Here is a 12,981-nt window from a genome sequence, read left to right on the forward strand (position 1 = left end):
CATCTACATTAGCCTATCACATAATAACATTATTTCTTGAGATTAATTAAATTGGTTTAAAGAATTAGTTATAATTATAGACTTTAGAAGTCTACTTGAAATCAATTGAATTCGAATTCTCAATGAAGCAGTAAGAGAGGTAAGAACAAGTAAAAATGGCAGATAATCCAAAAAGGTATTTACATTTAGCTCTGGAATATATATCACCCTATTCAGGTGAGTGAGATGTTCTGGCATTTAATAAAACTTCAAAAACAGAAATAAAAATTTAAAAGTATGCAGTAGGGCATTTTATTATCCTTTGTTGTCAAATGCTGTTAAAATGCAATACTACTTTTCAGAAGGAAACAAGCCCCACCCTGTCACTACAGCTCAAAATATTTTTGTTTTATTATTGATGGTTAATTCCTTGAAAAAGGAACTAAATGTTTAGATTTAAAGACTTCTAGTTTAGGTGCTATGATGATCTCAAAAGTCCAAGGAAACATGTAAAAGTAAACAAAGTGAACACAGTTAGAATATCTTCCAGTTTAACACTTCAGTGAGAATCTAAAAACTTGATTTATTGTGGGAAATGTAGTTTTCCCATAATTCAGGCATCTAATAATCAAAAACTGAAAATATTTACAAGAAAAAAATTTAATAGACAAGATTGGAAGAAATCAGAGAAATCACTTAGTTCCCCAACAGGGGCAAGTTGGTGTGACTTGACCACTATCACACAGCTTGAGAAACTCACATCTCAGGTCGTGTGCATAAGAAATATTTGTCAAATTGAGGGGAAAAGGTAAAGAAGAAGAAACCTACTAGAGGAATTTATGACCATCTATTCTTACCATTCTGTTAGAACTGGGCCCACTGTCAAGGTATCAATTATTAAAGCACCTACCATATGCTTTACCCTTAAAAAATTTTTTTACCCACAAACAACTATAATACAAGCATGAGATGATGTCAAGCAGGTTAGGGTAATATTAACAGGAACAGAGAGAAGAGATGTATGAAATATATACATAAAGGGAGAACAGGCAAAACATGATATTTTCCTAAAGTATTCATTCACTTGCTACCAGTCTTAGTCAGCAATTCAAAGTGATATCTCTCTGGTAGTTCTGTGAAGTTTATAAGCAGCTCTTGTGGTTACTAACTTAGTTGTAAAAAACTGGGCACTCAAAAACAGGCAAAAACCCAAGCAGGCATGTCTCCAAAAACACACAACAGGCTGATGAACACACGAAAAGATGCCCAACATCACTAGTATTAACAGCAGCACTAATATTAAGGAAATGCAAATCAGAACCACAGTGAGATGTCACTTTAAAACCACTAGAATGGCTACTACCAACCCCCACCCCCCGCAAAAAAACCCTACAAGAACAGAAATTAAGTATTGGCCAGGATGTGGAGAAATTGGAACTCTTACGCACTGTTCGTGGGACTGCACAATGTTACAGATGCTCGGGAAAACCGTTTGGCAGTTCACAGCAGTTTTATTCACAACAGCCAAAAAGTAAAAGTAATGCAAATATCCATCAACAGATGAATGAGTAAAGAAAACTATATATGTACACATACATATGCCCACATTGGAGGATTACTCAACCTTAGAAAATTCTGATACATGCTACAACATGGATGAACCTTGAAAACATTATGCTAAGTAAAACAAGCCAATCACAAAAGACAAAAACTATGATTCCACTCACATGAGGTACTCAAAGTTGTCAAATCATGAGAGAAAATAGAATGGTGGTTGCCAGGGGTGATGAGGGAGTTACTGTTTAATGGGCACAAAGTTATAGTTTTCCAAGATCAAAAAGTTTTGGAGATGAATGATGCTGACTGTACATGAATGTACTTAATGCCAGAGAACAGTACACTTAAAATGGCTTAAATAATAACTTTTATGTTATGTATTATTTTAACACTAAAAAATTAAATTACTCTAAAATGATTCCTAATTAAAAAGTAGGAATGACACCTCAAAAACTCATGCAATTACATGACTTGAGACTCTCTTACAGGATTTTTAAAACCTTGGATTACTTATTTTGATTAGCTGAACTGAGGGTAACACTATGTGTTGAGAGGGAGGGTAGAAAGATAAACTTGGTGAAGCAGGTAAGACTCAGGGAGCCTTGGTGCTACCTATGCCAAGTTTTCTCCCTAGATTAGGCAAATCACAATCTCACTGAGCTTCACGAAGTTGGTAAGACTGGCCTAAAAACTTATAGAGAATTTATCAATGGAAAATAAAAGTATGACTTAGTATGTTAGTGTTTCCATTTACTCCTCACTATAATGGAAATGATAATATTGCCAGCTACAACTTCACAGGAATATATAGGATTATTGAGTATGCTTATGACATACTTAGATGAGATACCTGGATGAAAGGCAATGGCCAAATTCACATCCCATGTGACTCCTTAGGCGTAAATTGAGATATCTAAAATATTTTTTCCACTCTATGTATAAGAAGGATCAATATCCTAACCAGTTATTGCACAACATGTTTATAATGTCAAAACCATCTTTATTAAAAAATTAATAAAGAATTAGCTAAATTATTCTTATAGAAGCAAAAGAGACATATTTGGGAATAATGACCCCAGAAGATAAACAGATGAGGGTTAAGATGTTCTTGGGCTGCCCTGGCCAGTGTGGCTCAGTTGGCTGGTGCATCATCCTGTACACCAAAAGGTTGTGGTTAGACTTCTGGTCAGAGCACATACCTAGGTTGCAGGTGGAATGTTTGTATGGCAAGCAACCAATTGATGTTTCTCTCTCATTCTCTTCCTCTGTCTCTAAAATCAATAAACATGTATTTTTTAAAAAGATGTTCTTGGGTTGAATAAAGTGAGAAATGCCATAAAATTATTTCACTCCTAAATGGGTAGTCCAAAAAATGAACATTAATATTCACTACTATTACCTTCTGCAAGAAACATATAAACATGTGCATCATCACACAATACATATAAAAAGCATAAATCCTTACTATTGAAAGGGGCCAAAGAGGTTTGTCAGAATTAAATATGGCAAAGGGATTTTATATACTTTCTTGTATGCATTATATTTTGCAACATAAATATTAATAATAATCCATTAACATTGATGCTACCCTACCCTTGAGATTCCAGCACAATAATTTCTAAGAAGTTTCCCCTGAAAATGTCCAGTTTACACTAAGGATCTTTCTGCTCTACACCATAGCACCTGTACATGTCTCCTTCATGAAACGTGTCATGTTGAAATAGTCTATTTAGTCTAAGACACTTACAATATCAGGACCTTGTCAGTTAACTGGTAAGTTATGAGTTCTAAAAATGCCTGTTCAACTACCTCTCCCACTGAAATTAAAACGCCTAGAGAGGTACAGTATCTGTTCACACTGGAATCCCAAGGCCTGACACAGTGACTGGCACAAAGTTATAGAAATTAATAATTTATATTTATTTTTAATTTAAAACCTGCCTCAAATCCCAAAATATATTTACTTCCTTTAATTTTAATGATCCTCTCATTTTTGTTAAGGCTGTTTAAATGTAGGTTCTCAAAGGATGTCATACTAACATGGTTTTAATCTCTAAAACAGTCTCTTTTTAGACTATTAGACTATGCTCAAATAGTGGATTTGTGTCTTATCAGTTGTGGAAAAATCCATCATAATCTCGTCAAATACTGACTGGCATTCATCCTACCTTTTTGAGACTTCCTCTAGAAGTTATTCTAGACATTTTCATTAATTATCTAAGTCTCTAAATTCCTATATTTGATCATTGGTCTCTATGCTTTTTGGCAATTTCTTCAGATGTTTGTCAGTTGTCCAATTCTTAATCCCACTCTAATTTATGATCTACTCTATCATTAATACTTTCAGTTTTAAAAACAATTTGATGAGTTTTTTTTGTAAGTTAATTTTTATATAACTTTAAACTTAAAAACAGTTCTAGGAAAAAGACTTGTTATCTTTTACTCAGTCTGCCACTTATTTACATTCTGACCCATGTTTTATCATTCTCTTGCTATACACATATACGTATATATGATGAATAATCTTTTTCTGAGAGTAAGATAGAAACATCATATACATTTACCCATAAATATTTCTAAGAACGACATTTTCTCATATAAGCATAATACAATGATCAAAATCAAGACTTGTTTTAGATATAGTTGACATAGAACATTCATTTCAGGTATATAACATAATAATTTGATATATGTATATACTGTGCATTAATCATCATGTCTACTTAAGATCCATCACCACACAGTTACAAAGTTTTTAGATGTACACTCCGCAACTTTTAAATATACAAAACAGTAATATTTATTATAGGCTGTACATCCCCAGGACTTACTTATTTTGTAACTGTAAGTTTGTACCTTTTGACCACCTTCACTGACTTCATCCACCTTAACCCTTCACCCTTGGCCACCACTTCCAGCAACCACCAATCTGTACTGTGTCTGTAAATTTGTTTTTTTCCTTAAGATTCCACATATAAGTGAGATCATACAGTATTTGTCTTTTTCTGTCTGATTGATTTTGCTTAGTATAATGCCCTCAAGATCCATCAATATTGGAGCAAATGGCAGAAATTCCTTCTATTTAATGGCTGAATAGTCTTCCATTGTATATGTACGCAACACTTCTTTATCCAATCATCTCTTGGTGAATACTTAGGTTGTTTCCATGTCTTGGCTATGATAAATAATGCTGCAATGTACATGGTGGGGTGGGCAGTGAAGATATCTTCACAAGTTAGTATTTTTGTTCCCTTTAGATAAATACACATAAGTGGAATTGCTAAATCATATAGTAGTTCTATTTATAATTTTTAGAGGAAAGCCCATACAGTTCTTCAGTGACTGTACCAATTTACCTCCCTACCAACAGTGCACAATGGTTCCTTCTTTATCAGGTACTCAGCAGCACTTGTTATCTCTGGTCTTTTTTGATGTCATTCTAATAGATGTAAGGTGGTATCTCATTGTAATTTTGATTTGCATTTCCCTGGTGATTAGTGACGTTGAGTAGTGCTTCCACGTACCTACTGGCCATCTGTATGTTCTCTTTGGAAAAATGTGTTTAGATCCTCTGCCCATTTTTTTAACTTTTTTTTTTTTTTTGCTATTGAGTTGTATGAGTTCTCTATCTATTTTTGTTATTAATCCCTTATAAGATATATGATTTGCAAGTATTTTCTCCCATTTCATAGGTTGCCTTTTCATTTTGTTGATTTCCTTTGCTGTGCAGAAGCTCTTTAATTTGATGTTGTCCCCCTTCCTTATCTTTGCTTTTGGTGTCAAATCCAAAATATCATCACTGAGACTGATGTCAAGAAGCTTACTTCTAGAGTTTTATGGTTTCAGGTCTTATGTTTAGGTTCTTAATATACATTGAGATCATTTTTGTTTATGGTGTAATATAGGGGTCCAGTTATTCCAGCACCATTTACTGAAGAGACTGTCCTTTTCCTACTGTATATGCTTGGCTCCTTTGTTGTAAATTAATTGACCATACACATGTGGTTTTTATTTTGGGGCTCTCTATTCTATTTTGATTACTACAGCTTTGTGATGTAGTTTGAAATCTGCATGGTAACTTCAGCTTTGTTCTCTTTCTCAAGGCTGATTTGGCTATTTGGGGTCTTTTGTGGTTCCATAAAAATTTTATGATTTGTTCTATTTTTTTTAAATGCTATGGGAATTTTGATAATGCTTGCATCAAATATATAGATTGCTTTGGGCAGTGTGAATATTTAAACATCCATTTTTCCAATCCATGAGCATAGACTATCTTTCTATTTATTTGAGTGTTCTTCAATGCTTCATCAATGTCTTACAGTTTTCTGGTCTTTTCACCTCCTTGGTTACATTTATTCCTGGGTATTTCATTCATTTTGATGCAATTATAAACAGGACTGTTCTCGTAACTTCTCTTTTTGGTAGTTTATTATCAATGAAAATAATGCAACTGATTTTTTATATATTAATCAAATTCAGGAAATTAATCATTGATACAAATTATTACTAACAGTTCACATTCAAATTTTATCACTTGTTCTAATAAGTTCTTTGGTAGCCAATTTTCTACCCAGTCTAAGATCCAATCCTGGATCACTCATTGCATTTAATTGTCCCACATCTTTCATCCCCCTTAGTCTAGAACAATTCGTCAACTTTCTTTTTCTTGATTGTAACATTTTTTCCAAGAGTTTAGGCCAAAGATTTTTGTAGAATATCTGTCAATTTTGGTATACTGGATATTTTCCCATGAAGTTAAGTATTTTGGAGCAGAAATATTGTGAAAATGACGATGCATTGTCTTGAGAGCATGTTAACTTGAGGCACCTGATACTGGTTTGTCACAAGACAAGTGGCATGTTTTGGTCATTGATTAACAAGTTATTTGCCAGTTTTCTCCAATGTAATAAATAAGAAAACTTATATGTAAATATCTTGTTTCATATCAAACTTTCTCCCAATACTATTAAAGATTTTTAAAAAGTTTTTATTTATTGAATTGAGATAGAAAGGAAGAAAGAGGGAGAGGGAAGGAGGGAAACATGAATCTGCTACATCACTTATCTGTACAGTCAGTCATTGGTTGCTTCTTGTATGTGTCCTGGCTGGGGATAAAACCCACAACCCTGGCATATCAAGACAACACTCGAAACAACTATGCTACCTGATCATGGCTCTTCCAACACTTTTAAGGAGCCACTGATGATTTTCTATCATTTTAAAAATATTTGTTAGCACTGTACTCCAAAAGCTTTCCTTTCTCCTCTTTATTTATATATCACTATGAAATGATGGAATTTTATTTTATCTAATGGATTACAATCAATTTGTATCACTTATTTTGATATTTCATTGTCCCAGATTTGGCAATGGGATCTTTCCCCTTCACATTGCCCTTAACAGAACTGTAATTGTATGACTACTTCCTTACTTACCAGCATAAAAAAATGTTCTCTGTTCCAGTCCTAGAATTAGCTTTGGCTTCAGTAAGACTTGGCTTTTTGTGTTTTTTTTTCATTGTTTGTTTTGTCTTCTTTCTTTTTTTTTTGTGGACAATGACATTTAGAAATCAAGATCTGGGCATTAAGTAGTCATTACTACTTAATGTCATTGCTTATAGCTAATGGACAAAGCTAAAACAAAATGCCTACACATTCTATTTACTTGTATCTTCACATGTACATTTTAAAAATCCATGATTGCATATTGGTACTTCCAATACCAAGCCAAAATATTTTAAATTTCTCTATCTCACACCGAAAACCTAGCTCCCATGATTTTCAATCCACTTATCATTTGCCCAAGCCTACCACACATAAACTAGTTTTGTAAGTGCTAACCCATACCTCTTGCAAATCAAATCTATTCAATAAATATTTGCCTAGTAGTCTTAAAATGTGAAACATATATGCAGTCATTTGCTGTGTGTTAAACAGTATTTCAACATAGTTTTAATTTTAATATCCCTGGTGTCTAAGATATTTATTTGCCATTCATATAACTTTTTATTAGGCATTGGTTCAAATCTTTGACCCATTATTTTAGTAAGGTTTTTGTCTTTTTACTGTTGAGTTGTAAGAGTTCTTTATATATTTTTAAATATAAATTCTACATCAGATAAATGTGCTGTGATGTCAACCTCAACTTTAAGATCATATATTTACTGTCAGAATACATTTACCACAGATTCTTCTCATATAACATGTGTGTTAATATCCCAAAGTTCCATTTTTAATAGTTTTCTGATTCCCCACAACTATAAGAGGGCAGAATCACAGTTCAGGACATATCACCCCTTATATATTAAACAAATACACACCAGTTTCCATTGTATGACTACTTAGGAGGGATTTTGCTACATCATGCTTGCAGTTTCTCAAAAGTGCTAATGGGATTTTTTTTTTAAAAATAGTGCAGCAGTAGGGAGACAAGTCTTCTTAATTCTGGGGAAAGAGAAAACCTCTTCAATAATCTATAACTTTCAATGATATAAGTGAAACACATTATTGATATACTTATGTATCAGACACCATACTAAGTGCTGAGTTTCCTTATCTGGCAATTAGAGATACCAGCAGCTCCTACCTCCTGAAGTCCGTTCTTGGGATTCAATGAGAAAAGGTAAGTAAACTAAACCCTCTACCAAATTATAAAGATTCAATAAACGTCGGTTATTTCTTTACATTTTTCCACTTTCATGTCGATTCCTATGTGATACAAATACATCCCTGCTGTGTTACTTCTCATCTGACTCAAACCAAAAAATAACGGAGGAATAAATTACTCGAGAAATGCACAAGAGGGGAGACCTGAGTCAACCTGGGGGCAAGGGACAGCTGGAGAATTTCACGTTAGATATTAATCCCTCCACCCCAAAGAAAAACTTCTTCAGTGAACTTTTCAACGTTTCTACAAAGCAGCAACAAGTAAGCACGCCACAACTGGCTATGCTTCCTCGTTTCAGAGCTGGAATCCTGGTCTTCTGAGACCCAGTTCTTGAGTTGTCCCACAAATTTATACGAACTAACCACACTAAAGGGCGTTATCAAATTATATGGCGCCTTTCAATCTACTGTATCACATTCTTGGTATGTTCACCATATTTGAAATTATTTCAAGAACTAAATACATCGCTAAATACAGCCATAGCCTATAATCAGCCAAAAGCCTTGGAATATCGGAATTAAAGTGGATCGAGTCTACCGGAAAACTACGGCTTGAAGATGAGCACAGGTGGACTGAAGGTACCAAGCACTACGAAATGTCGATGGAGGAGTCAAGTTTATACTCAGAAAAGTAGAACAAAAAAAGGTTATTGGGCCACACAATATTTACTTTTGTTGCCCACAGAGACGCCCGACAAACAGCAATACCTGGGGGGGAGATACCTACGGCATTTTCACATTCAGGGAAGGATCGCCGCCGCTGGATAACACTAACGGAGCAACCTCGTTCGAAAACAGAGAACCTCCCGAAGAAAACACAGAAGCCTGAAAAGCGCGGGCGAGCTTTCGCCTGTCGTTGTGTCACTCTCAACGTAGCCCGCCGGAAACACCACCTTCGCGACAACGGATCCGAATGCAAGCGGGGAAAGGAGGAAGAGAGTGTCCATCTAAGACCTCATCCAGTCCCTCGCAGCGTAGCGCAGGACCCTCTCTCACGCTTCTGGCTGAAACAGCTTCTGATGGAGGAGCAACAGAACCGTCTCTGATCACTGTGGGTTAACGATCCCTTGATTTCTAGCCGGACCATTTGGGGAGTGCTCTATATCGTATTTCCGGTGGTGGAGCGAAGCAGTTGCCATGGTAATTAAAGAAAGGTAGAGGTCCGACCGGTTTCGAGGAGCGGATTGTGGAATCCGTGCAGAGAATTGGCTGAGCTTCCTCGTCTGTGAACTGGAATTAGGTAGCAATCAATTCACTGTCTTTGCGCGTTCCGTCCCTTACTGCTGGGTTTTTCTTCCACCTGCTACTTTTATTTCTCTATCATACTAACACTCGGTCTATATAGGTACCTGAAATGTACAAATAAATGCAGTTTTATGCCCAGAGGCATACAAAAAGAGAGACAGAGAGAGACATGTTGCCTGAGATCGGCTGTGAACATATTTCACTGTGTAGGGCGGTGTGGCTGGCTCTCTGTTTCGCTTGGCCCTTTAAAAGCCCTAGGCGCTTGTTAGTTTATTTTTCTTACTATTGTGTGGCTGGTTATTTATGGAGCCGTTTGCTGCAGTGTACTCTCTAGGCCCCTGCCTGAGTCTCGGGCTAGAGTTTTAAATGAAGGAGGTTTCCAAGCCTGAGGGGGTACAATTATATATTTATTTAAGCCTAGGTTAGTCTTTCCTCACAGAAAGGAAAAGAATAGAATTCTGGAACATTTCTGCCCTGGGATTTCCACGTGAGGCAGTCCCCTTATTTGGAAAGAGTGTTTGAGGACCATTCCTAAAAAAAAAAAAAAAAAAAAAGCGTTACATTTTGAAATTGCTTGCTGCAAAATGAACATTCTCTATGCCTTATATAACGGTTTCTTTCACATTTTTGAGTAGATGCATGCACACATATGTGTTTAAAACAGTGATGCTTAATTATAGTGATACCAATTTGCAGTAACCAGACTGTGACACCACACATCCCTATGGGGTCCTTCTAAATCTGCGGTAATATGAAAGTGTCAGGCAGGCGGTCTGTGTATTATAAATAGGGTACTTCATCCATGATAAGCGATTATTATCTTTCTTTCCCAAGTGTAAAAGACCTATATAATTCAAGAAGGTGCAAGTGATTTAGGTCTCTTGAGTAAGAATCCAATGAGTCCTGAAGGGGACCCTATCTGTGTCGTCTTATTGTTGAACTTGAAATATTCAATTTATTAGGCTGGAATGTATTTTTAAAAGTCAAAGCTGGGTAAAATAATGTTGGAAGCTGTTAGAGCACCGGCACAATTTAGGGTCTCATAGTAACTATTGTACAAGAAGCCTTCATTCACATTAATAAAGAAGAAATTGTTATTGAATTTTACTGCTTTTTCTACTGACAATTAAATTAGTGACATTGTGTCCCTCAATTTCCTTATCTGTAAAATGGACCAAAAATACCCGAGCACTGTAGTAGGAATAAATCATGTGTATGAAAGTTCTTTAAGCTCTTGTGAGCAGAGGTGCTATATAAACCCAAAACATTATTATTAGTAATGGAATACGGTAAAACCTATAATGCTATAAATAGGATTTTTTAAATTCACTAATTTAAAATGTGGGCTGTATTATCGAGATGTTAGTGAAATGACCTGCTTGGTCCTGCTGTGACTGACGGATGCCAATCGTCGGTCACATTACATCCACATTCTTATTACTGGGAAGTTTTACTCTATCTACAGTTTATTTAGCACTTAATTTGTGCCAAGCACTGTTCTGTATGCTTTACGCATATTCTTTTTTTTAAAAAATAATTTTATTTACTTATCTTTAGAAGGGAAGGGAAGGAGACAGGGAGAGAAATATCAATGTATGGTTGCTTCTCATGCATCCCCTGCTGGGAACTGTCCTGCAACCCAGGCATGTGCCCTGGACTGGGAATCGAACCGCGATCTTTCGGTTTGCAAGCCTGTGCTCAATCCACAGAGCTACACCAGCCAGGGCTTTACACATATTCTTTAATCCTCATGACAGCCCTATGAAGAGTCTCAACCAACGTGTTATTTTGAGAGAATAGATGTGTACATGGATTTTTTGTTTCTTTTGCTCTGTGATTCTTCCTTTATGTTTATGTTACCTCTTTGTTTTGGCTTTGTTCTTTTGGTATATGCATAAAGAGGGTCCAACACAAATAACTCCCCTTTTTAATTACAAAATCATGAGCATGTAATTCTAGCTTGTAATTCTGTAATGTAATATCACACTCAAGCATACCATATGACATTTTAGGTGCAATGTTCAAATTAAAACTAGAATTATTATACCCATATTATTACCCTACTAACGACACTTAAGCAGGCCTTACTTCTGCCTAACCCTGTATATTAATAAAGAAGAAACTTCAGAAAGTTGTGTGTGTGTGTGTATACATATATATACACATTATATAGCAACTGCCAAAAGGCTTCTTCTAGTTTAACATATATTACAACCTTATGCATATTATAATGTTCATCTTTTCCCCCACAAATAAAAATGTCGATGTCTTGATTTCTCCTCCCTCCCATTTGAAAGGCGAGGTGACATTTTCATTTTAGGGGATTAACAGTGACTAAAGCAATTTTAAAAATTATTTTCTGATAGAATGGCCTTCAGCCCAGGAAGTGATGCTGCTCTCTCCAGTCCGAATTCAGCACTTTCAGAGAGTCCTCGAACAAAGACATTTCCGCCGAATGAAGAGGAGATATTTTACATGAATTGTAGAGCTGCCTACTTATCTGTTTTCAAAAGCAGCTTAGAAAACATTATTTCTAAAGATCAACTTTACTTAGGTAAAAAATTTTAATGGAAATATTTTGTCTTAGTTGTTGAGAGTTAATAGATCAGAAAGACTAGAATTGGAATTACGTTGTTGGATCACCCCAATTTTAGTGGTTTGAGCAATGGAACTGCCACATTATACTGTTGTGCCATTTTCTATAGTTACATATTGTAGAATCTTCAAAATAAAACTTTCATGTTTATAAAGGATAGAATAGTATTTTTAAACCTTCTGTCAGTTACTTGCTTAAATTTTTTAAAAATTCTTATTTTGGTACTTTAAGATTTACAATAGAATTATAACACTTTTGGCATCAGAATCACTACTTTGAATTTGACCTATATTTAGGAAAATGCAAAGGATATATAAAATGGGATGAATGGTTTTAGAAGAGAAATAAGTGAAATTTTAAAAGAATTAAAAGAGTCCTGGGTTTGGATTTGTGTGAGTATGGTTGGGTTGGTGGGGGTAGGGGGAGACTGGTCTTTTTTTGCTTCTCTCCATGATCATATCTTAAATTCCTCTGGTTGCAGATATCCCCCAAAACAATCAATTTGGTCCTTGCCCAGGTGTATCAAATGACTTGGAGGCCTTCAATATTAAGAGCATTAAACAATAACACTGAATACTCATGTTATTTTCATCAAGGCTAATAACTTTATGAGTAGAGAAACTGAGTTATTTTGCCAATTTTAGAAGCATTTTCCTTAAGTAAAAAAAATCTGACATATTTTTCCAACATTTTGGGTTTATATTCAGTAAAATCTGTCTTTGAGAAAATCCATTTGGGGAATATAAAATAGTTTGCATTTTACTATAAATTATACTTTTAGTTTTTTCTCTTTATTCTTGACAGTAGAGACACGAGTGTCTTGACACTAGGCCAAGATCACAAAAGTTTGAAAGTTTCAAATACGGGCCCTGACTAATGTGGCTCAGTTGGTTGGGCATCATCTTGCAAAGCAAAGGGTCGCCGGGTCCATTCCCAGTC

General features: G+C 35.3%; 2 protein-coding genes across 5 annotated transcripts in view; one reads left to right on the forward strand and one right to left on the reverse strand.

Annotated features, from left to right (window-relative positions):
- ITGB3BP (integrin subunit beta 3 binding protein) overlaps window positions 1-9,141 on the reverse strand; it is a 57,988-nt gene extending 48,847 nt beyond the window's left edge. Inside the window, exons 1-2 of one of the 3 annotated variants that reach the window (XM_053655511.1) lie at window positions 8,929-9,141; window positions 2,736-2,807 (exon numbers count right to left, since the gene is read on the reverse strand). Coding sequence is in view for 1 of the 3 variants with exons in the window: in XM_053655510.1 (XP_053511485.1) it covers window positions 8,929-8,933 (5 nt within the window). In the remaining 2 variants the exon portion in view is untranslated. Of the gene's footprint in view, window positions 1-2,735; window positions 2,808-8,909 lie in introns of all 3 variants that reach the window. The other 2 variants (XM_053655510.1, XM_037136263.2) reach the window with 2 other exon arrangements.
- Window positions 9,142-9,238: 97 nt separating this feature from the next.
- EFCAB7 (EF-hand calcium binding domain 7) overlaps window positions 9,239-12,981 on the forward strand; it is a 55,828-nt gene continuing 52,085 nt past the window's right edge. For both annotated transcript variants that reach the window (XR_008389705.1, XM_053655508.1), the window contains exons 1-2: window positions 9,239-9,441; window positions 11,813-12,000. Coding sequence is in view for 1 of the 2 variants with exons in the window: in XM_053655508.1 (XP_053511483.1) it covers window positions 11,814-12,000 (187 nt within the window). In the remaining variant the exon portion in view is untranslated. The remainder of the gene's footprint in view (window positions 9,442-11,812; window positions 12,001-12,981) is intronic.

This window comes from Artibeus jamaicensis, unplaced genomic scaffold (assembly GCF_021234435.1).
Source record: "Artibeus jamaicensis isolate MK-2021 breed Jamaican fruit bat unplaced genomic scaffold, CSHL_Jam_final scaffold_1019, whole genome shotgun sequence".
Taxonomy (NCBI): Eukaryota; Metazoa; Chordata; class Mammalia; order Chiroptera; family Phyllostomidae; genus Artibeus; species Artibeus jamaicensis.